Genomic DNA, 26,397 nt, shown 5'->3' on the forward strand with positions numbered 1-26,397 from the left:
ACTTCTACTTAAGTACTATTTTCAAATCAGGACGGAGTATTTTCAAAGGGCTGTATTAGTACTTTTACTCAAGTAAAGGATCTAATTACTTCTTTCCCCACTGGTAGCAGATGTGAATATTCCTCCATATTATACTGGTACTACTTGTTTCTGCTTTGCTTCACCCCCTCCCTTCCCAGTGTGGATGGATGGATGTATAATGTGTTAATATCTGCTTAACTTATCATGTTAGGTCACTCCAGTTATCTTCAAAACTACACTTGTAAAGCACTGCACGTAGGTGAAGCTGCCAACATTTACCTTCTCCTAAGTAAGCGTAATGGTATCACTGATCAATTATAAATGGAAAGCAACCAAGCCACCTCAAGTAAACAGTTTAAAAAGGTCAGTGCTCCCTGAAACGCACAGATTCAGAATGCAACATTTTCCTCCATCTTTACAGACACTGCCTTGTTGCAGGTATTGTATCATCGTCACCGGTAACTCCATGTTAAGATAAGCCAAGATTCTGCTCAGCAATCAGCGGTGTAGAGGGAATTAGATGATCCCGGCATGTCAGGTCAACTCTGCAATGCCAGACAACCAATCAATACGCAGACAGTTTGCTAGACTCGCAGCTTCTCATCCTCAAAAAATATTCTTATGCGGATTAACTGCTCCTTCACCCATTTTCATTTTCAGTCGAGAAGGTATTAATCTGACAGCCAAGTGAAGCCCAACAAATACTACACACTTCAAAGCAGCGGGAACTGCTTTGGAAAAACGGCCGGGTTCAAACATTTCCTTTCATTCCTATTTTCAGCCTGAGACACATACCCTTCCCATGGTGTTTTAAACAACTTTCAGTAAACCCTAAAATAAAGAGAACCTCACTGATGTTCTAGCTAAGCATTTTAGCTCATTTAAAGAGGGATCTGCTGCTTCAGGCAAGTATGTTAGGGCTAGGGGAGCAAGTAAAGCTTTGTGTAAATGCTCAAGACCCACAACATATAGACACACCACTGTCCTCTTTTTACTAAGTAGATACCATCAATCTGTCATGTTCACTTCATTGTGTTTTTAATGATTTTTCAACTGCAATTGCATCTGTAGGCACTTTGTCTCAGTCTGCCTCATTTATTTCAAGTTCAGTTAGTAATGTCCTACATTTCACAGAGAGTCTTTCACCTCCTACACAGAGCACAGTGTCTTTTGGCTGCGCTGCATCGAGGATAATTAGAAGAAAAATACAAACATTACTTATTAAGTGCTGGGCTAAGGAAAACTTGTGTAGAAATTACAATGCCCACACACAGTCATGCTCCCATAAAGAACTTGTAATGGATGGAAGGACGGACAGCAGTTTCAGCATAACAGCTTGTCCTGAGGTCGAACAGCAAAGAGCCATGACCTGGCAAAGAGGCCTGAGTAGTGAGTGTTGTACGTCCATTAAAGTTGTGTGGGAGCAATGTGTGCAGGCACTTTGCTTTTGCTCCCTTTGGTGGACAAATTGGTATCTGTACCTCCCGCAGGATGCGATTTCACCCTGAGTGCTCGCTCAGTGTGAGTGCTGGGGGGTGAGTCTGAAGAAGAACTTGCTTTTTGATTAAAACTAAAACCAGATACAAGACAATTGAACTATGTTCCGCTATCACTCCCATGTAGCTATATTAGAACCATCAAATCGAACAATGTTTTTGTGTGGGCAGTTATCTGTGGGAGACACAAAGAAAACTATACCACAAGATATGCAGCAGCCAATTATAGGAGGTTTTTGTTGCTGTTGTTTATAGAGGGATGTATTTAAAATATTCATCATTTTTTAACTTCTTCAAGAGAGAGTGCAGGAGGACAAATGCAGTGAACTGGATTCAAAGTCTGTCAGATCAGAGGCTGATGAAAAACTGGGGGTGGTTTGTCCTACTTCCTGAAATATTGTTGTTTCCAAGGCCTGATTAATTGTGTTCCAGGACATAAACAAACCAAACATTCACCTATTAGATAAAAAACACATGCCCAAAATGTAAACAATCACTTCTTACATTTCAGTCTTTGGTGTGGGTTACATCATGGTCTTTTCATACGATGGTCTAAAGTATTCACATGTTATGATGCATTACTTTTCTAGGTGTTTTAATGAACATGTCACTTCCTCTCTTAAGTTTTCTTCCAAAAGACAAGGTCAAGCCAAGATTTACAGTATAAGTCATAATAAACACATTGCAACCCATTCGCAGCCAAATCTCCCCATAGAAATACTCGATTTTAGAAGGCCTTACTGAAGAGAGCCTTGGCTTGCAGCGGAAAGCACCGTGAGCATAGCACTCCATCAAAGGTGCTTTGTGAGTCAGGAAAACCCTGAGTTCATATTGAACATCCTCTTTATAGTCTTCATCAATAAGATGTTTGCTGCCAATTCTTACTGTTCTAAATGTTGAACAGACTCGCTGGGCAAAAGAATCGATTTCTGGTGCCAACATGCCATCTCTGCTTTAACTCAGGTTTTTCATATTGGTAGGCAACAGAACCTGACAACTTGATCAGGAGAGCTAGCCGGCTCAGAGCAAAATTAAGCAAAAAAGGCAACAGAAGTTTACTATACTGATAAATCAACTCATCTAAGGGGTTTGGGGTTTGCTGCTGTTAGTTTTTACTTTGGTCACGGACATGTCTTACGCCTACGGGAAGCTAACACGATGTAGAACTTCACAGGCTGTCACTGCTTAGTCAAGTAACATACAGATGGTTATGTAAAATATAGTATATATCAGGGTTTCTCAAACATTTATTTATTTCTGGTGACATGCCACGATTATGACATCTGCTGCCATGTACTGATTTTATATTTTTGGGGCTGGGCCACTCATGTGGAACACTATTGAAATATAGATACCCCCTGCTTTTCCATTGCACCTCTCAGAGCGCAGAGCATACCCTGAGCACAGACGGAGCAGCATAGCATCAGGCTCAGTGAAACTGAAACTTAACCGTTCATTTCACTGGATATAAAAGTTTGCTCCTCTCATCCATCAATCTCATCAGCTCTGACCAGAAAGGCATATCCAAACTGTGTTCGCGTACCCCCAAAACATCCAAATTTAGAGAGGGGGCAAAGAATGATAAAAAAAGGAAACACAAAAACAATAGATAGAGTCACTGTCAGCTACTGCCACACCTAGATTCCAATTATGTGGGAAACACTGGGTATCGATAGCTTTGACCATTGTTTTTTTCAGTTGTGCTCAATCTCAAAAAGAACTCCCTATAATGGAAACTGAAAACAGCACTGTCAGTCACAAGGTAAACAACAGATTGTCAGTTTGATCGGCCAATATTATCAGTCGGTAGACAAAAAATTGAGCCAGGTTCAATCAAGGTGTGGATGGCAGCGAGTTAACTGGAACAATGGTAGTAATAAAATGTGCTTTAATGTGTTCAGTGTTTGTCCCTAATGAAGAAACATCCTGTGTTATTTCATCTGAATAACAACTACTGAAAAACAAAATGACTCAGGGAGGTTTTAACGCCATTGCCATTTCTTTTTCATGCAAAAGAGAATCATATTGTGATACTAAACAGAATTAAGTGGTACTTCACGTCCTTCCAATCTATAATTTCTGCACAAGGGAGAGCCCCATTGTTCTTTAGCAGGTAAGATTTCCCCTCCGCATCACCCAACTAGGACACAAAGAAAATGAGATGGTGCGTTATTGTGCCGCAGTTGTCTGGCATTAGTGCAGAAAATATCAGTCAAGACAGGGTTACAATAGATGAGACAAAGGACGGGAACTGAGCACAGTGGGGAGAAGTGATCCAGTTCCATGCGAGACAGTGAAACAGCCTGAAGGGTCTCATCAGGAGCAAATTCACTGAAATGTAATACAAGCTGGAGTGTTATGTAAAATGAAAGATGGGAGAACCCAGATCACTCAAGCCTACTGCGTTGCGATGGCTGATGCATACCTGTATTGTATTCAGAAGGGCATTCATTTCCCCTCGGATGATTACAGCCGAACACCAGCTGTATTGTTTATTTGGTTGAAAGCACAAATGATATGCATTGATTCCTTATTCATTCATTGTTGAACTTGGCATTGTATCTATGAATGCCGGCAAAATGGGCCCAATTACAGCAAGCGATGCCTCCCTGTGACTCCAGAGCTGAGCAAGATGATGAAGGCCTCAAACTGGGAGGAAAAGAGCAATCAAAGGCCACTTGTTGTCTTTTGTAAATTCAAATACTGAAATTGAAAAACATTTCTTGCTGTGACTGACAATGGCTCACTTGGGACTACAGATTAGATTAGTCAACCCTACGCATGCATTATACGGCCTCCACATTTTCTTACTTTTACAAATGCTCCAGTGTCCTTGACATGACCACACACTACGGCTGAAATAATGTGTCAATTTATCAATGAGTTGAACCACCAACCAAGTACAAATAAATTGCATATTTAATCATTGTTTTTAGTCACTTATGTTCAAGTATTTGTTGGTTCCATATCTGGCAAGTTGCTGCTTATTTGTGTATCATATCATTGCAAATTAATTCCCACTGGGTGTTCAGACTGTTGGTCAGATTCGCTTTGGTCTCTGCATTCGGTCTCTGATTACCAAATTAGTCAATACTGAAGGCATAATGTATACTTTCATCAGTACAACAGACTCACGTTACAGTCACAGTTAGTGCTGAGTATTGTTTAAAAAATTACGATACCAGTGCCAGTCCCCTTCAAGTGATACAGATGTCAATAGGGTACTTTATTGGTTACCTTTTTATTTACTTAGTTTGATAACCATTATGGAAATGGGAGCATCCAGTTTCATAAAATTCTACCAAAAATTCCTCACCACCAAAATTATTCTTACACAAATATATTTTGAAAGTGTTCCAGTTTTTAAAATACCTATTTAACTCAATGTCAATTACTTCAATCACTGCTCACTTTAAACTTAATAAGTCTTATGGTGATTGGCAGTGAGCAATATGGTCTGGGTACAAAAAGGATCAAATGCAGCAAACATCTGACTGGAGAAGTTTCAATAGTATTTATTTAGTATTAAGTACCGATACCCAGCCCTACTTACAAATAGTTTTTATTCAGTTATGATTTTCACTGCTCCCACTTAGCAATTATTATTGCCGTTAAGATAATCTCAGTGAAACTCAACTACCTCAAAAAGGAGAGGGATTATAACCATGAGGTGATGAGGGACTTTTAATGTAAAACATTTTTACTGGATGTACCTTAACCATGAACCAAAAACAGCACAGTGGAAATAATTAGCAAATTAAAACAGTATTTCTGTATGGCATGTCTGAATTGTATGGAGTTGGTGATATTAAAATGTGCATTATACTGACTACATCAAAATAACTGAACCGAAGATTAGAAAAAATTAAGCCTGAAGGACCGTCTCTGCAACCTTGTTTAAATAAAGACTTGATTCTCTCTGCTGATGATGTAAATAAAGGCCAGTATTGAGAATTTATGGCATGGAGATTGTTAACAACAACTACACGAAAATTTAATCAAGCATGCATTCAGCCAGCGGCACTATGAGTGTGGGGAAAAATCCACAGGGGTTGAATTCTGTTAGGAAAGCAATGCATTTAAATGTGTCATTTTAAACCACGACTGTATTCATTTCAACCTTTCTTTTATCATTTCAAGCATTAATACCCAAACAGAAGCCATAATCATATTTATATTAGCATGGAAATGTGCTTGCTTGATCAAAACGTATTTTTAATCAACATCCAAAATTTTTACACTGTAAATGTACGTAGGCTAAACTCTTCAGATTTTTTTTTTTCTTCTGTTTTTTGTTTTTTTTTTGGCTTTTGATCAAATACGTGTGAGTGTGTGGGTGTTGGTGTGTGTGTGTGTGTGTGTGTGTGTGTGGGTGTTGTCAGTGTTTGGTCAGGATTGCTTCCATGTGTCAGAGGCGCGGGGCAGATCCACCTGCCTGAGGCTGCTCTCTGATGTTGCCAGGGCTCCTCCTTGAGCTTCACAATAAAAGGCCACCTTTTTTTTTCATTGTTTCTCCATGAGAGAGAATACAAAAAACTCAAGTTGAGTGAAAAACACCTTTTACTTTTAGGCATATCGTGGATTCTAGCTGATAACCTGGAGATGAAATTGGATCAACAGATGGTTTACTGATTGAAAGGATCTGCAGTTTGCCTTTTTTAACCCCCCAGTGTCACATAATGAGACAATATTTAAGTTTTAAAAAGTTAGCTTACACAGCACTATTGTGTGGTTTTGACACTGACAGCAAAAACATTTTAATGGAAGAACCCTGTCGCTGCACAGGCCACTGTTTCTAAATAATGTCAAACCCCATGCAACACTCTGCTCTGCAGTGTGCCGAAAGCACAACATCAGTTGTCCCCAGGTCATGATAGAAGCACAAGAGGAAGGATCAGATGGTGTCCATTATAACAAAGACCTGCACTCTGGTCATTAAAATCCAAGCCCAAACCCCAGAGGACAATGTTGGAAGATAATGTCTTTGCAAACCACAGATAAGTTACATTTGTACATTACACAGATAGGCTTTTAAATGATTTTAAAGTGAAAATGAGCTGATTTGGGATGGCTGATCACTGGGACGCAGTGAACGCCATGTTACTTCATTGCAGACGACTGTTTGGGACCAACATCCTAAGTGGTTGTTTTTGGCAAGTCATCGCTGCATTTTAAGCAGCATTTTAGCCAACAAATGTGGGTGCTTTGAAGCAACCTGTTATTGTATTTCCACTGGGCATAATGACACGCAAAGTGAATGTTTTTTATCAAGACATCGCTGCATTTCTTGTTGAGATAGTGCCAAGAAAGGTCATTGTTTTTCTACTGAGAAATCATGCACTTCCAGCTGGGATTGTGTTAAGCACAGCGTTGTCGAAACCTAAAGAAATGTAAAGTTCCATGTATCCTCTGCATAATAAAATACAAATGTAACATATCCATGGTTTACAGGTATATAAAATGCCAACATTTCCTCTGGCGGTTGGGTTAAAATTCATACCAAATCTGGCCTGAAGTTGTGATGGTTAAAGCTTCACATCAAACTAATTGACCAAAACAAATTTGATTTCCAAACCTGAGACAAAATTTCCAACCCTGAAACAACAAGCTTTGGGATAAATTTAGTTTTTTCAGCCAAATTGGAAGATAAAAGGAAAATGCCATTGAACTAAGCAAAAAGTGAAGATGTCAGCATTACAGGCCAGCAGAGAGTCACCAGAGAAGACATCAAGCGTCTGACGATATCTGAATTTCATTCATTTAACCTGAGCACGTACAACTGCTTAAACAGCAGAGAGTAAGCTCTTGCTGTAAGCATGCTAGACTGTCTCGGTCTTGACTTCGCTTTTTTCATGCCCAGTCATGTGTTTTTATATGCATGACGTAGCGTAGCACAGCCAATCACTGTATGTCTCTGACAGTGACAGTTGAGCCGTGGCGATGCTGTAACACAGACGGACAGCAGAGAAAAGCAGCGAGTGATGACTAAGAAACATTTTGTTCCAAAAAAGAAAAGTCAATCCTGCTCAAAGCTGACAGCTGCGCTGACTTTATTTAGTAAAGGTTCAAAATATTACCAGGCTCATTTCTCACTGAAAGAGAGAAGTGACGGCAGAAGGAAGAGAGTGTCAGAAGGAGGAAGTGCTGAAGTCCTTTATGCATTTAGCAAAAACTGACACTAAAACTGGAGACTGGTCTCACTTTTGATCTATAATCTTATCAGACCAGGACCACACAGGTGCCTTTCTGTCGAGTTGACCTTGGTCACCAACATGTCAATGACTTATATATTTTTTGAAAATACTGATTGATGAACTATCAACTATCAGTTGTTTGTTGTCACACTGAGTTTCCATCTTTAGTCTGACATTGTGTCCACTTTAACTAATTTATGTGAAATAGGGAGATTCCATTTTCTTAACCAATCATGAGAGACCCAAATATCCACCTAATATGTCCACTGTGGGTCTGCACCATTAGTATGCCGGCATATGCCTGAAGTGTGCCAAGTCAGCAGGGTCTGTGCTTTATTTGACAGTTATCAGAGCCAACAGATACACTGGATCCAGGGCTAAATTTCAGCAGCAACTGCAGCATTTACTTCACAACAACCACATGATGCGTCATTACGTACACCTGTGTTGTCGGAGTTATGAATTTGGATCAGAGTGAAGTTAAACAAACTATGATTTCAGGTGATATTGAGAAGACATTTGAACAGACTCAGTAGGAGCATCTATCGTGTCGATAGCACCCTTTTTTGTTATCCCTTAGTTCTAGCACACCGCTTGACAGCTTGACACACGTTGGTCCCACCAATAACCCTTATTGGTTAATCGTTTGTTCCCCATTGGCTGTTTTATATTTTAACGGGAGACCACTATTTCATGCCACGATTTCAGACAAGAATCATTTTACTCGAACTCAATGGAGTGGGTGGATTCAAAGGTCTTGACCAAAACAACTAGATCTGCTCACACAGTAACAAACATGGCATACATACATCAAACAGTTTCTCTAAAAAGCTAAATCTAGCTATAAAAAAGTGCTTCATTTGAGAAAAATAATGCAGGTGAAAAATATCACTTAAAAAGAGTGATTTTGCAAAGTTGGGAGCCTCACAAGGGGCTGATTAAAAACAAGAATGCTCAATAACGAGATAGCGGAGGCTGAGTTATTCTGACTTTTAGCCTGCAGTATGGGTCAAGCTCCAAAAAACTGCTGACGTCTTAAAACTCCAAGCCCCAGTTTGTAACAGGCTTTTTTATTATAAATCTGTCCGAGCCCGAGCTGAGAAAACCCTGAAGACATCATCAGGGATACTTTCTCAAACTTGACAAAGCTCCTCCAGAGTCACAAAAGACATTGAACAACTGTTTTCACAGTCTGTCTGCGTAGCATAACAAGTAAACACATCTTGATGTATATAATCACAGCAGTGCTCCTTTAAATTTTAACTGGCTGAGTGAATTTTTTTGCATGTAAAGTACAGCATGACATGAAGTGAAAAAGCGCTGTATACACGACACGTTTACTTTAATCCCCAAATAAATGTATCACAGCCTGCCTTAGCGCCTTAGACTCTCATTCTCTGTCGTTCTTACTCTTTAAGCAATTTGCTGATTTTTTAAAAACTGCATTTGTTTTTAGCACACGCTTGCTAGAGGCCTCAGCCGGACAAGACTCCTACAAGTGATGTTTGGAAAATATTTGCATTCACCTCAGTAGCCTTTTGTACATCAACATTATGTAAATATGATCATAAATATTCAAACGTCAGTTGAATTTGACTCATTTCGCTTCTTTCACAGCCAGATTGTCGAAACTGTACAGCGCAGTCTAATTCGATACCGAGGCCAATAGGCTGCTTTCAGAATGGCAGATTGCTGCCCACGCCCACCCCCTCAGCCCCCCCACCCCCCTGCAAAACCCTCAAGAGATTTGGAATCGGAGGGTGCTTACTTGACATCCCATCAGTCGACGGCTCACTAACAAGTAGGCCATAAACCTTTTTTCTCTCTTTGATTACACTAAGTGCACAGGGGCCAGATGCGACCCAGCCCAGTCATCTGTTGGCTTGCCAGCCGAGTCACCGTAGACTGGCTGGGGCAGGAGGAGGAGGAGGAGGAGGGGTCACTCGGGGTCCCCTCCCTTCAGGAATAAAGCCATTGTTCTTCATTACAGCTGGAGAGGCTGCTGGGGGGCACAGAGGGAGAACAAGTCCATTTCCACACCTGTTTTCCATCACCAGGGCTCCTACTGGCTTGACTCAGAGCCAAGCCACGCAGTACGAGGATACGGCTGAGTCTGATACAGGCTTTCTTTGGAAGGAAAGTTGCCTGTAGGCAATGTTTACTGCCAGTTCACAGTGAAAACAAAAATGGCAATTTTCACATCTAAAGTTTGTATAAGGAAAGAAAAAAAGTATTATTATTATTATTATTATTATTAATATTACTATTATTTAATTGTTTTTGTCAGGGCAAAAAAAACAGCATTTAGATTGTTACAGAACAATAAAACAATGAAACTCTGCAGCCATATCAGCACCAATAAAGCTCTTCAGTGGCCGTAGTGTGTGTGGTATTAACAAATTCTCAACTGTGTTTCACATCCTATAGATTGTTGCGATGGCATGCACTTTGGCACAACGGCCGTCATCTGTTATGAGAAAACTTGTTCACAGTATGGAGATTCTTCGCAATAAGTGAAGGAGGTGAGAGAAATACAGTGTGGTATGTGATAGATCAGGGTGTCCCATTTAAGGCAAAGTGTCTTAAAATGTGTCCATAATAGTGCAAATAAAACACTTGAATTCTGGTATAGGAACTGAAACAATCATTTTCTCAGTACCTTATATTGAATGTAGACATTTTTTTCATCTACGTCTTCGTTTCACAGAAGTAACTGTGCAAGCAATACACATGGCTTAAGAGGAAATATTGATTTAAAATTTAAATAAGGATGTTTTTATCAAAGGATGAGAAAACTATATTATGTATGTTAAATTCATCAACAAAGTAGGATGGCTTTGTGTGCGGTGACTTGCTGGAAAACTATAATTCCCCTAAAACAATGCCGGTACGCCAGCACCTACCAGTAATTTTCTAAATTTTCAACAAATCAAAGACCACAACAGGCTTAAGGGTGGCAGGGGACAAGTTGGCAGTATGGATGGAGATCAAATCTTAAATGAGCTGATGGAAGGGAGGATGTAAACAATCACATCGGAGATCTGTTGTGTATTCAAGGCAAACAAATGCAAACTGCAGCCTAAACTCTGACTACAGGAGTAAAAACTATTTTCAGGAGCACTATAGATTTTTAGAAGATCTCAAATGACTTTTCTCTATTTAAGTTTAAAATCCCTCAATCATCGCAAGGAGGCAGTTGATGCGCCCTTCAGTTTAAATATTTCAGTCATCATAAGTAATAAAACAAAAGAGTGAACTCAGGCCAATAACAAAAATGTAAAATACTCTTTTTGCTAAGATGTAAAGTATGCTCTATGCAAGCAACAAATGGGTGACAATGCAAGGAGAAAGTAGATGGATTAACTTAAAAATAAATGTTTTGCACTGCAAAAAAAAAGTTCCAAAAGAATCTATTTACTCCTGTCTATTGTCCAAAGTATGATTATTTGCAAACTGAAAACATGCAACCTTAACTTTAAAGATGTCCATCAATATGTTCGATTTTAAATCTACACAATAGACAGAATCGAAGGCCTTCTCCACTGCAACTTCATGAAACATAGATGAGAAGCATCATTGGCATCCAAGATCAAACACGTAGAAACCATGTAGTCTGAGAAAAAAAACTCAGGTAATCTTTGGGCCATCTGTTACCATTCCTACATTCAATTACCTGTCATGTTAAAGTCATGTCAGCATACATGCTTTCAACACAAACAAGTCCTGCTCTCACCTGCTCTGTGGCACCATTACGTAATATCACAGAACTGAAAGCAGAAATGCTTCTCACTAAAACTGATGGATTGCCTAAGCAAGTTTTCAAGTCTCAGCAAGCTTGTGGTCAGAGCATGCTGCGTTGGCACTCTTTAAAACACCTGTAAAGCACCGTGCCCCTGGTGCTCCAAGCGTATAATGTGCATTAAAATCAGACTTGCTAAATATTTCTGAGCAGACCCATAAAGGGCTGCATAAAGACGAATATAATGACAGGCATTTTAATAATAATAATTACAAAACGATGCAAGATATACCTGCATGAAACTTTAGTTACAAGTTACATCAGTTAATGTTGGAATCTCTGTGCTTATTCTTCCACCTTTACTAACAAAATGCATGTTCTGAACAGAAATGTGCCCTCTATAAATAGAACTTAAAATGTACAAATCTATAAATGAAACTTTCATTAAAGACACTGAATCTAGGCAGAGAATCTAAATGCAAAATGTCAACCGTTTCTAACTCTAATTATTTGTAGAAGCCAAACTGCAATCACACTATTATAAGATTGTGTGCAGACTTAATTAAGATACAGGAATATACACATTTTATTACATTCCTGTGTGCTTATATTTTGGGGATAATGTATTTTCAGTGCTCTAATTACTGCAAACAATAATTAGATTTTAGATTTCTTTGTTGTCTAAAAATGAAGCGGTGGTCATCTCAGTGCTCAGCTGGAGCCCTTTATCTTTGAATAAAGAACAACATCACCAAAGTCAATTTCTATTTATTTGAATATACCACTATTTGTGTGAAATATGAGCACCATTTGAGACTCAAGCCTGGTAAATTCCTTCCTCCTGTCAGCTGAAATGATTTGTATAGTCAGATGGTATAGACCAATGACTGACAAATCAAAACACATCACTTAGTTGCTTATTTTCAAAGGATGAACTGCACTGTATCCACTCAGCCATCTGAAACAAGAGCCACGGCAGCCTAACGCAGTGAACTGTGAATGCTTTCTCATAAATCCATTTCATTTGGAGCACTTGTGTGATTTGATGACTGGATGAGGTGAGCCTGTGTGCCAAAATGGAACTTATAGTTGGGGGTGAAATTAATTAATGCAGCTCTCTCTCTGACTGCACTGCAATTCTTACCCTCTTAGCACCAACTTCCATTTATTGAGTGAGAAGAAAAAAAAATCTACTAATGCTTAGCACAATGAGAGCCTACAGTGTGCGCCGGAGGTAAATAATTGATATGCTCTGTGCAAGCGTGGCCTGAGCTTTGTTTGAAATCAGTGGAGCCGTTTCCATGAAGGTACACCAGCACTACCCACTGTCCAAAGATCAACAGAACCTTAGTTTCATGCGCTTTACAGGACTGTTTAACTGATTTAAATGGGGGGAAACATAATCAGCGCGCGTCCATTTTAATGGCTAAAACGTTGTAATGGATTAAGCCTGGTGGATAATCCAAGATGTGACAAACGGCGACATCTGCCTCCCTGTCATGCTCACCATTAGATGCTCCGACTCAGCATAAAAGGGTTTACATTCTTACGTGGAGCAGCTTTGCACCGAATAACTTTTGTAATCATTCATGAGAGAAGTGACTCGACGTAATATAGCAAACAGGAGGATAAAAGAGAACAGAAACAGTGCTGAAATTCAGCATAAATCCATACTTTAACCAGTTATATAATTGTGTTTCTAGTTTGTACCAGCATGCGCGTGCTGCGAGGGGGGTGCGTTGCCCAGACTACTATGATTTCACAACATCTTCATCGTATCAATGCGCAAAGATAAATAACCCCAAACCCAATGTGCATCCCTGAGTGGGCTAGTTCACGACTTAACACACAGCCCATAAAACGCTGACTAAATACTGACATGCAAAAAAAGCACTTTATCCCATCTTAGTGTTGTAAATAAACGTGTGTGCCTGCTCCGCAGCCCGCCAACTCGCAATTATCACTCACAACAACATCGCCAATCGTTCAAAAAGCCAAAAGCGTTTAAAATTCATGTCGCAGTTTTCCCCCTCGCGAGCTTTATTTGTAGCATTTCTCTTCTTAAAAGCGTCTGACTCACTACACCCGCACGAAGCTTTGATGTTTCCATGCATAATGCTACGGCGAATTCAGTCCCGATATCACCAAAACACAGCCCGGAACCTCATTGGAAACTCAGGCAATTTAATGTTTTCTTACTTGCCAGCGATAGTACGTGCGTATTAGGAGGTAATTTAAGACATAATGTGGATCACACTTAGGTGTTTTTCACTTCGGCATATATTCAAAACACCAAGCACCACATGGTTCAGTGAAATTAGAACTTTTATAACAGGTTCTCCCGCCGTTGTGATAGTATTCCCACCGAAATCCAGCGGGGTGGCCGATTGTCAATGAATTCTTTAACTGCGATTTAATGGAAAACAGCCACAGATTCAGGATCTGTCTTTAAGCCGAATTCATCAGAAAGGTTCATTATTGTCGATAAGTCTTGAGTGAAGTTATAATTTATGTGAATTTTCGACTGAGTGGCGTCTATTTAAATCAAGAGAGCTGTGAATAGAGTTTGCTGTGGCGTTTCCTCAAACTGCACGTTGGCAGGGCTGCTGCATATTCCACTTTAACGCACCGCTGTTTTCTGTGATTTACAGCAGCCCGGGCTCCCTTCTCAACAATATGCCACAAAAGTAACCAAGCCAGCGAACTGACCAAACAAACAGCCATCTAAGCATGCCAAATGTATCTCTCGGCGCCTCCCGAGCCACAAAAGACCACGCTAATTCTTTTTTTCACAACAGAATTGGCTACATTTAAGAGTTGCCAGCTGTGTAGCGGCAAAGCCATTTATAATGGTGAGCTGACCAAAGTGATGTATTCCTCGGCAGCGTATCTGTAACGCCTGTTTTTGGACATGGCAGACACATAAATCTGCTCATTCAGGTCCGTATTTCAACTTTACGGACAGTTAGGTTTTTCTCACTTGCTCAACAACATCATACATCCAAATGCTCTGCCGCGCACGTTCAAAAATTGCCAAGCACGCTGATAAAATTACACTCCTTCATTTGCATCCATGGAAATCTGAAAGGAAAGTGTGTACTCCGTTTAGGTATAAAAGGAAAAAGTCCTACCTTTAAGAAGAGCCGCTTGAAACACGAATAAAAAGAGAATAGTCGCGAGAGAGCCGCTGCCAGTGTTCGCCATGTTGGACACCTGCTTCAGTATGGCAGAGAGAGGCAGCTTCACCTATAGCTACGACGGGACTCAGCTAATGAGATGCGAGGACGGGAGGGAGGGTACTATACTCTTTACCATATTCATTTAATTCGCAGTTTTGATGAATCGTGTTACTTGTAATGAATGTGTCTGATAGTCCACAACTCTTTGCATTTATTTAAAATGAAAAAAAAGGGCGGAAAACTCAGCAATGTTCTCGGTGCTTTTAACGTGTTGTGCTGCAGAAGTGGTGAGCAGGGAGCTGTGTGTTTGTGTGCTGTTATTGGATGGGTCCTATCCTCACATTAGTGGTCTTTTCACTGCCTCCCTTAAACTGAACAGTTTACCAAAAGTTTCGGTTTTTTTTAAATGGTAGTTTTGGTATTTCAACTACCTGGACTAATTCAACCTTTTGTAGTGGGCATTTTAGACAGGCAGGGCTGGTTGCAATATTTTTGAGGCCCCAGGGACCATACCATTTTCCTGACCAGGCCCAGAGGAAAAATTTACTGCTGAAAAATTGCTCCTCTTAAACTTAAACTTAGTTTTTTTCATTTCAGCCTCATTTATCTTCATTTTTATTTTTAGCCTCTTATGTTCTCCATGTTCTGTTTTTGCCACCTGCTTTTGCCTTGTCTCAAATTGACTTTTTTTTTAATTAAGGCTGCTGAAACTGTACACAGTAAAATGTGGAACAACTGAATCCTATATTTAACAATCAAATGGCAACAAAGTTTCTGTAGGTTTCAAGAGGTTAAGATTGTTGTAGATCATTATGAGCTATTTGCTATCTCATGTCCTTACTGGCAACCAAAGTTTTTTTGTTTGTTTGTTTGTTTTTCAAGTAAAGCTTTTTTTTTTTTTTAAATGTATTTATTTATTTATTGTAAAAATATTTTTCAAATCAATCGCTCAGCCCCAAATGTAGTGTTAATTTGACCAAGTGGGCTGCAGAATTCTCTCACTTAATCTTAAATTCACAGTTTCAGGTGAAAATTACTCGACCTGTTCACAAAATGCCCGTAAATCAATGTTTTTGTCTGAAGCTCCCCAATACACTGATAACAATAATCCCACTAATAAGAGACTAGATACTGTCTAAGATTTTGATTATCGCCGTATCACCCAAAATAAGTTACAGCTAAGATGTGCAGCAGAATTATGATTCAATACCTATCTTTAAGTGAGTTTTAATATACCTTTTTGATAACATACCTTGGAAAGACACACCCTCCATCTTTAGAGTTTCATGAAGTTTGAAATCATGGTCTTAATAGTCTCAGGATTTTGTCTTTTTCCTGGAAGTTTTTTTATGTGTTTTCTGCTGCTGTGTTTCTGCGTGCCTTCAGAGGCTGGGCGTGGCTTCCTGGTGCTGGAGCTCTGCAGGCACACCTGTTGCTCATTCAACTGCGGCTTTACAGTCCTTCATAGTGATACTTTTGGCTCGTCCCCAATTTTGTTTTCAGTGAATATTCTTCCAGTGTGATTCTTGGGGACCAGTGTGTCTTTTGGGGAACTGGAGTGCCTGTCAGCCAGGTGAGAACTGGTCTGTTGCTGGTCTTATTCACTCTCTGAAAGAAAATAATGTTAGTGCTATTTCTTACTCAGTTGTTTGTTCTACAAAACCACACATTGTAATGACAAACTCTGTTTTTTCCCTTTTGGATTTATGTATATCCAAAACATTATGGTTGTTAAAACACAATGCAAAACCTAGCATCTGAAAGATACAGGTTCTTAAAAGTTAACGTTATGGGTCATTAATTTCCCATAGTGGAAAAATGCCTTCAGCCTGTTGTTTTTATGTCATGCAGAAATATGTATTATGAAGCATAATGGAGTTCCCAAACTGTGATGATGACTTTGTAATCCTCTCACTTATGTTGAGAAAAATAAAGCTGGGTAAAAAATATTGGCCACCTTTAAGTCTGAGACACAAAGAGTTTGTCAAGCTGATAGAGGACGACAAGTATCCAGATTGTTTTAAGATACAGGATGTCAGTGGGTCATTTTCAAATAGCTAAAAATACTACAGCCACACATCAAAAAGTAGAAGGCCAATTATGGCAGGTAAGGTTATGCAAACAGACACACAGGCACCGTACAGGTACACAGTCATTTTCCAATGTAACTGAGAAGCTGAAATAATCAGTTGCAGTTTTGTTTTAACTAATAACATGCCTGATTATCTAATTAAATACTATTTAGTGTCTGATTTTCTTTTGATTTGACAAAGATACACATATCAGGGTGGCTAAGATCCAGCAGCTTGCAAGAAATCCCCCCACATACCTAAACTGAATTCATTTTTTCACTTCAAGTCTGTTTATAGATACTGTGCAAAGTTGGAGCTGTTAAAGCCGTGGTTGGGAAAATGCAGAAAGTCGGTGCTGTTCCAAAAGTGTATCTGCCCAGAGGCCATTTTTTAGATGTAGCATGTAAACATACGCAAACATGAGGTCATTTGAATCTTTTTTAATGTTCAATATTTTTGAACACAGTGTGGTGCATCAATATGGTTGGCCTAAAGTCATCCATGTAAAAGCAAAGCCAGAGCAACAATATACAATAATTATACAAAGAAACAGAAAAATAGGCAAAATGTAAACATAGAACAGTGGTTGTATGCACTCTGGTGGGATCTTTGGTTTTGCCATGACAAGCTTCAGTGACTTTCTGGCCAACTGCCTCACAATGCAGGCCTTGAACATCACTCACTCAGATTCTGTGTCCCCTAACGCGCCAAGGCTCCAGGAAAAATCCCTTCTAATCCCTTCACGGAGGAACTGGAGTTCATGTGGACAGGGGCCTTCACCTTTAGTACTTGTGTAGGTTTACCAGGTTTCTTTTCCTATTAGTCAATACATACAGCCGCAGATGTGAAGACCATGAAGTCAATCATTGACCTATGGGCTAAGGTTTTGAGACCAGGTACAACTTATGGACCACCTTTTGCTGGACCATGGTGTGATGGACAATGCATCCAATGACAAATCTCATTCAGTATCAGATCAGACAGGTGCCATTTCATCCAAACCCTTCTAGTAAGGCCAGCCCTTGAGCCAGCATGTGGCCACTTGACCACGGGGAAACTGAGAGAAAATGAGAGTCCATCCACTCTGGGAGTTTAAATCCAGAGCGTGATATCCTTCACCAGAGAGATAGTAACATGAAAGTGTTAACAGTCATTCCTTCATGCCTTGTGTAGACAAGGTGCTTGCAAGTAACAAGGTGCTCACCAACAAGCTCCTCTCCCAGACGTAGCAAGGTAGCGTGCTTTCAAAGTCCAAAAGATACTGGAATCACTCTGGGTCAGACCCCATGCTTCGGACCAGTTATCTTTGGGTGACCCTAACAGGAGCTATTGACACCAGCAATTTAGCTCTTCTTGAATGTATAACCAACCCTTATGTAGTCTGGTTATTAATTCATCCTTGCACCCTGTCCACACAATGGATGCCAATAACCAGACCTCATGAGGTTATGAAATGATCAGCGTCCTTAGTGTTGTCGGAGAGTGAGGGTGAAATAAATGCATGAATGAGTTTTAGCCATTTGATTTAAATTTCTAAAATAAATGAGTTAGGCTATGTTATGCATAATTTTAATAGTTATACAGTGCAGTGTATTAAAAGTGATCTGACTAGGGTGTAAACAGAATTTAAAAATGCACATTTTTTTGCCATGGGGCAGTTGCAGAATTGCCAAAAACATAAATACACTTAGTTAGATTATTAAAAAATGCTCACAGGGACCCTATAGTTTGGTAATTAGCTCTGTGGGCCCCTATGGCCAAGAGGGATGAAGCACAAACTTGTTTGCTACAATCTTTGTTGTGGAGGCTTACCTGAGTTTGATGTGTTTGTATATTATCCATTTCATTTATGCATTCCACGATTCAGACTGTACTCGACTGATTGGTCCCAAAAGGGATTAAAAGATCAAAGCAAGCTGACATACAGTAATGACTGGCCCAAATGGAAAATTGTCATTCTTTGGGTACAAGGCTTTATGATATTTTATTATGTTTTTCCAAATGTATTTAGGTTGGCTACATGACATTCTGTATGTAGTAACATTTTAAACATGTTTGAATGCTAATCATCAGTGGGTACTGCAGGTACTCTGCTGTACCTCCTGTTTCTTTTCCCTCCTTGGTGTATGTATGTCCTTTGTTGCTTAGTGATTTTTCTGCTGAAGATAATCAAAGGTTTATCTTGCCTTATTTTTAGCCTTGTTCACAATGAAACAATTGGAATGAAAATTGCCCCGACACATTTTAAGTAAAACGTGTCAAATGTTAATTTATATTCTACAATGTACATTTTAGGCATGAACCAAGAAATACTGAAAATAACAATTAATCTTCACTGGTCAAGACCTACGAAATTACGAGCATAATTGGTCCACAATAGAGAAAATGAACAAAGAGGAATGTCACAAACCATTGCAATCAGTATCTTTGAGAGACCGTGTAAAGATGCAAATTGCTGTTTCCAGTGTTAAAACAGTTTTGTGATATGCAAAGGAAAGTAGTAATTTCTGTTGGGAAAAAAAAGTTTATTGATAGACAACTCTGTAGTGAGCTGAGCCGACACGCACACGTATTAATTTAACAGCAGCCTAAGGGCCCAGATAAGATATGGCCTGGCAGCAGAGGTTTGCAGTGGGGAGAAAACTTTGGATTGAGCTGTTTGGAAATCCAGGCTGCAGGACATGGGCTGGTGTCCTTCTCCAGGCTGTAGGTGGCGCTGCAAAACTAGTGTGAGTGCAAGTTGGGCCCTGATGTGTTGGAGCTGGATTTTTTATTAGTTGCTTCCCAGAATACATGCATCTGCTCAGCACTAGTTCAGGAACTCGGCATATTTACTTTTACCAACCTCATCACATGAACCTGTGTCAGTGAAGTTGTATTGCAGCACAATTGGAAAAAAAGAGCTGCATGCATATCCCTAAACATCTGCAGATTCTTTGCTTAGTTCGCTTGGTCCACAAATAAAGGCTTTACAAGATTAATATGCTTGAAAATGTCTACTTAATGCAGAGTGCCCTTGAGTCATCTTGGAACCATTAACAATTGTCCTGTGAGGGCAATAAACATTTACACCAAGGCCCAATCCCAATATACCCCTTGCCTCTACCTCTTTGCCCTTACCAGTCCAAGTAAAACACAGTCTCTTTGTCAGTGCTTTTGGCGTAGGAGTGCAATGCCAAAAGACACCTTTCTTGGGCGCCTGAAATGCCGCTGGATGGCATCAGGTGAGAACGCATTTGGACAGCACCTGCTGCTCTGCCAGATGCACACACAGGCAGTGTCAGAAAACATGGCCACACAGAACCTGTCACATGCACATGAAATGTAGGAGGAGGGTGTCAGATGGGAACGCTGCCGGTAACGATGTAATATAAGGAGGGGAGATGGATGGGTCAAACAAACCTGGACTTTGATGGCGGGAGTCTGGTGTTCGCTTCCCGTTTTAATGTGATGTTACTTTTTCTTCACCTACCCAAGTGCCTCCTTCGCCTAAACTTAACCATCCCTGACTTTGTCACCTAAAGTTAACCATCAATGCCAGCATGTGCATTAGTTGACGTTCTGGCTTTGGTTGCCATTTAGTTTAGTTTAGTGTAGTGTAGTTGTACACAATTAAAACTAAATGAGGCTGCACATAGTTACCTAAAAGTAACTATGTGCTGCATCATCCCACCATGTGCCTTTGTTGACATCAAGGTAGCAGCATCCTAGAGTGTAAAAAGAAGATGCTGAGGGATACCTAAAACATGTATATTTTTAGACACTGAAGTCCACAGAAAAAGCTGCAATATGTGACGACTTGGGATGAGAATGTTTTGGTACAACAGGTACCAGAACAAAGAAAAATGAAAGGTGACAGTGAAATGAAGGCATATGGTTCAGACAAACATAGTGTTGCAGATGGTCGGCCAGCATCAGCGTCCTCAGAAGTAGGAGCATAACCTCAGTCCACTACTGAGAAGACATATAGCAGGGCGACTGAGTGTGGTGGTGCAGCAACTGTAGGAGGAGTGTTGGAGGTAGCACTGGGTTCCCACTGGCCTGTTTCTGTATCATAGGTGTCTGGGCTGGGGTAGGAGTAGAGACTGGCGTTAGTGAGCCAGACGGTGCTAGTGTCGGTCATATGACAATGAGAACAGATAGGCTATGAGTTTCAATTTGAAGGTTTCCACAGTCAGTGCTTCCTTTATCGCTGGTGGTGGAGGAGGTTGCAGAGAAGGAAAAACACTCTGCTGCCTGCAGATTTTTTGATTCTCTGGAAAGTAATGTAACCACTGTCCTGTGATCTGAGGCCAAGAGGGATTACATGATGGATGATGAGAGTGGATAAATATTGTGGTGTGAGCCTATGATGATTTAACCAGCACTTTACAGGGAGGTGTGGGCTGCATTTAAAGCCATAAAAGGGAACATTGGTATTCGTAAGAATAATCTGACAGCAGCATTTCACATGAAGTACTTTCACTAACAAAGACAGTGCCACTTGTGTATGCAAATCTGGTAATTATGGGGTAAGGTAAGGACGGTTAAGGTTGGGGGTGGTGAATGAGAGTCCATGAAAGAGGGATGAGAGAGGGGTCCAGAGGTGGAGAGAAATGGGGGTCAAGCAGGAGATGATGAACAGAGGTTCATATGGGGATCAGTACTGGGCATAAGCCAGGAGGCGTTGCAGAGAGGAACCCAGAGTGTGAGACTGAGGTTGGGGGCAACTTCTTGAAGAGGCTTTAAAGGTCCACCATCCCTCCTGTGGTTCCTGTAATGAAAGAGAAGGAGGTGAGGAAACAGAGAAGTTAGTCTTACTCACAGAAGAAAAATATGTTTCAAAGAGACACTTTAAAAATAGATTCAAGATTTAGAAAACCTTCTTGTCTATCAAGACAAAAGTCTCACATACGATCACAAAACAATAGGCCCAGGTAACTATATTAACGTGAGAGTCATAATTTGTGGTGCATTTATATATTTATAGTACAATAGCTGGTGGAGTTTGCTATTAAATTGCAAAGATAACAATCTGGTTAAGTGTGAAAATACAAACATACATACTAATGCATTGGTTGAGCATAAGGGAATTGAGCAGTGGTGGACTTAGTGGTGTAACTTAGTACATTTCCTTAATGCTGTACTTAAGTATAACTTTGAGGTACTTGCACTTTACTTGAGTGTTTTCTTTTCATTCTACTTTACACTTCTATTCCACTACATTTCAGAGGGAAATATTGTACTTTTTATTTTACTACATTTATCTGGCAGCTATAGTTACTTTACAAATAAAGATTTCTGTGTTTAAAAAAAAAAAGAAATGTGTGTAATAAATTAAATTACAGTTTATACAGGTACTTCTGCCACAAGTAGTTGATTAACCTGATCAGTCGATACACAGAAAATGAATTGCCAACTATTTTGATAAAGTCTTGTTCTATTTTTTTTTTTTGAGTTGTTATTTTGGATTGTGTTTTATAATTTTAAGGGTTTTTCTTTTTTTTCTTTCTTTTAGGTAATTGCATTGGTGTTTTGTACTTTTTTGAAAGTTTGTTGTGGTTTTTTTTTAACATTTGTTTTAAAAATAATTAAGTGTTTTGGCTGTGTTCCTTTTTTTTTTTTTTTTTTAAAGATTTCTCTGCATCGGGTACTTGTACTTTTCATACTTAAGGTACATTTTGCTGATTATACTCACTTACTTTTACTTAAATGCCATTTTCAATATAGAACTTTTTCTTGTGACAGACAGAGTGTTGTCACAGGGTGGTATTAAAACTTTTGCTCAAGGGTAGGATCTGAATACTTGGTCCACCATTGGAATTGAGCGGTCTTCCTTTAACAGGTTACCACAATGTGATTCAATTCTAAGTGTGCACACATGGTAATAGCCCAAGATCTCCAAGGAAAGATGTTTCATCGCAAGAATAAGCCATTTCATATTGAAGTGAACACAAAGGTGAACACCACATCTTTTGCAGCTGTCAACAGATTGTAGATTGTAGCATTTATAGCGTGGGGCTGCATTGCCATTGTGATCAACAAAAGCTGCTCCAGTGAGCCTGCTCCATGGGTGTAGCTGCTTTTCAGTGTGCAAACGTTTATTTTTTCAGCTTGCAGCAGGACCACATATGTGTGTCTTTTTTGCTAATATTGCAAGTTGGCTTTATCTTTTTTTACGTCTTTGCGCCAGCAGTAACCAGGGCTGAATGGACTATGTTTTTAGGTTGTCAATTCATCCCTCTGTCCATCCATTCATCTATCTATCCTACTTTTGTGCACATGATATCTCATGAGAGAACTTCCTAAAACTTGCTACAAATGTTCACTTGATATCAGCAAGGAACTTATTAGAGTTTGATGATGATGATGATGATTTTGATGATCAAAAATCAGGTCAAAAAGTTACTGTGACCTCGTCTGTCTCATCCTGCTAAATGCGATATCTCAAGATTACCATGAGGGAACTTCTTAAAAATTTAGCACACTCACTTAGACTCACTGTTGAACTGATTAGATTTTGATGGCCAAAAGTCAAGGTCAGTGTGACCTTACAACCATCTCATTCTCATGAATGTGATACCTCAAGAAGGCCTTTAGGTAGTTTCCTCACATTTGGTACAAATGTCAACTTGGACTCGAGAATGAGCTGATAAGAATCTAGTGGTTAAAGGTCAAAATTCAAGGTCACTGTAACCTCACAAATAAAAAATGTAAACTGAAAGTGAAACTGCAATCTGCAAAGCCGTAAATTCAGTTTGAAAAGTTGATTTTTCAGCTGTATTGATTTGTAAATGCAAGATGAGATGCAGAAGCCAACATCTGAGAGGGAGCAGGTACTTGTGTACATTTATGTAAATGCAACAGTACAGCAGGAATAACAATGACATTGTTTTTAGCACTGATGTGAAACAAGAGGAGGGATATGAGAGTGAAGTAAAAAGGAACAGAGAGTATGTTGCTCAAAAATATAAAGCAAAACTTTAAAACAATATTTCATAACAGTTCGCTGATGATAATTGCACTTTTTCATTTTGTCAAATTTCAAAATATTGACAGGATAAAGAAAGTAATTGATCCAACTGAAGGAGAGAAGCGGAGAGAGCAGAGGAAATGGGCTGTTTAGTGAGGTTGTGTTAAAACCCCAATATACATTTATAACCCTATAAAACTGCGACTTTTTCTCATTTGTTAAAACTGATTTATGTTCTCATTAGATCTCACTGCTCTAGAAAATATGCTCTGTAGTTTCAATCATTTCAGTGACTGAATGTATGACTCTGAAAACAAGTGTTTTTCTTGAGAGATGAAGATCTTTTTCTGTCTTAACAGATGCTGACAATTAAAAAAAGGCACTTGCAAAAGTTCTGCTATAAAGAAATAACAGAATGCTTTATTTTGAATTTCTCATTCAGTATTTTAACTGGCCAAACATATTTAATTATTAAACAGGATCTGGCATTTCATACAAATTCTTTTAAATTTCATGTCTGTTGTTACACAATTCTGCACAGCCTCATATTTCCCCAAATCTCCTTCATCCCCATACTTGTTTGGGTGAGAATGGAACAGGGATTCTTCAGATTCAATTATGCTGATGGAAACATCCTACTGGGGACATGGTCACCTCATAGGAATACAAACTGGTATTATTCCCCAGAGCAGCATGAAAAGAAAACACCTTTTGAAGTGATTTACTTAGATTTAATTTTCTCCAGACGTCATTATGATCTGGTGATGATAACGGTCAGCTTCCTTAAGAGAGCATTATTATTGCCCAATCTGCCCGTTTATTTGCTTTGTTATAATCCCTCTTCACTATTGTCCAGCTGGTAATTACTCGCCATCTTTCATCTCTGTTGAATCTCTGTGGTTTGTAGTTTAGGCTCACACCTGTGTTCCTGTTTGTAATCTCACATATCAGCCCTGTTTTACTGTTTACTGATAGCTTTCTGCCACATTGGAGCTGCAATAAGTTACTGCAGATGCAAAGCGAACCCTTCCTGGAGTTTTTGCTGCTCAAAAATCTTTCAAAAAGCTTAAGGCTTTCCACTGGCAAAGCCTTGTGGGAGGATTACTGAAGGTGCCTGCTGGGCACAGGCCCGGGCCCAAAGTGTACAAGAGGGGCTCAGCTGCAAAATATCACTGCTATTAACAAGTACTGACCAAGGAGAGATTCAGGTTTACAACAAAGAGATGCAAAGGAACTGTAAAGAGACAGACTCAGACTAATAAAAGGGGCAAATAACCACAAAGAGAAACAAAACAACAACAAAAGGCACAAAAAGGCACCCTGCCTTCACAAATAAGTTGACTGTTAAATTTCTTCCTTTGACATGACTCTAACGCAAACAATAATGCATACAGTATGATCCAAATGTGTGGTAATGTAACCCACTTTATTATTATTTTGTAATTTGGTAAGATCTGTGCTGTTGGTTCTTCATTTGTTAATGTAAAATTAATAAAATATTATTGGGGAAAAAAGCACAAAAATGTGCATAACAATGACAAAAGGTGTAAAGTAACTATGCAAACAAGCTTAACAACTATAAAGTGTGTGTATCTTGCTCTTATGTAGAGGTGGGTGATCAACCACTTATGGATATATTCTGGGCTATTTGGTCAGCAGATCAGTTTTAAATATTGCAGGGAGGGATGCTACAAACAGTAGCAGCCTCAGTGAGCTGGAAAGGGCTGTAGGCGATAGCCTCGAACTCTGGTCTGTGACCAGCAAACCTCCAACATTAAGGTAAACAGCTTTACCTTGCTGTGCCTTGAACTCACAGCATGCCAGCTCAGCTCGACTGCTCGCGGCCGTTTGACAGCATGGCTCAGTGTGTGAAGAGCCATAAGCAAGTTTGATCAGCTGGTTTATTCAATCCCTTCTTTATCTGCTTGACACTGATGAAAACTTGTTGAATTCCTGTTGGTTACAACCACGGGCGAATTAAGAGCACCTCGGCACAGAGATGAAAATGGCCACATCACCTCTCCTGCATACGAGCAAGACACAGGCTTTATTGTGATTTTACCTCTTATTTTCAGTGTTGTTTTGCATCTCTTTGTCATTGTTTTGGTTTTCTTTTAAGTAAGTTTGTGACTTTTTTGGTCATTTAATGTTTTTTTGTGTATCTATTTACTATTCCTTTACATCTCTTTGTGATTGTTTTGGTCTCTTCCTGTTTGGTACATGTTACATCAAGTGACATTTTGCAGGTGAATGCCAGGAGGTGCCCAGCCCATTCTCACGCCAAAGTTGTCAAATTTATATATATTTTTTTTATTTAACCCGCATTTAACCAGGTGTGTCTCTTTGAGATCAAGGATCTCTTTTTCTTTTTCAGACAGCAACATAAGAAAAGTTATAGACAACAACCACAATAAAAACAACAAGATATACCATAAAAATGTGGAAATGTTAAAAACCTATGCACAATTACAAGTACCAACTGATTCATTCACCCTTGTACTGATAAGAGCTTTAAAATCAGCCAGAGAGACAATTTCTCTCAGTTTCAGTCCTTTTGGAGGCTATACAAAGTGAGGGTAGCACACAAAAGCTTTCTTTCCCAGCTCAGTCCATGCACAAGAAACAGACAACAAAACTAAATCTTGAGATCACAGACTATAGCAACAGTCAGATCTCTGTTCAATCAAACTGAAAATGTATGAAGATAGGACTTTGTAAATAAACAAATACTGGTGACTAAGCCT

General features: G+C 39.5%; 1 protein-coding gene across 4 annotated transcripts in view; it reads right to left on the reverse strand.

Moving 5' to 3' along the window:
- Positions 1-14,826, reverse strand: part of cadm1a (cell adhesion molecule 1a) — a 438,346-nt gene extending 423,520 nt beyond the window's left edge. For 2 of the 4 annotated variants that reach the window (XM_042499349.1, XM_042499346.1), the window contains exon 1: positions 14,582-14,826. In XM_042499349.1, coding sequence (XP_042355283.1) covers positions 14,582-14,654 — 73 coding nt within the window. In that variant the 5' untranslated portion in view covers positions 14,655-14,826. The remainder of the gene's footprint in view (positions 1-14,581) is intronic. The other 2 variants (XM_042499347.1, XM_042499348.1) reach the window with 2 other exon arrangements.
- Between the last annotated feature and the right edge of the window lie 11,571 nt (positions 14,827-26,397).

Source organism: Plectropomus leopardus, chromosome 13 (genome assembly GCF_008729295.1).
Source record: "Plectropomus leopardus isolate mb chromosome 13, YSFRI_Pleo_2.0, whole genome shotgun sequence".
Classification (NCBI taxonomy): Eukaryota; Metazoa; Chordata; class Actinopteri; order Perciformes; family Serranidae; genus Plectropomus; species Plectropomus leopardus.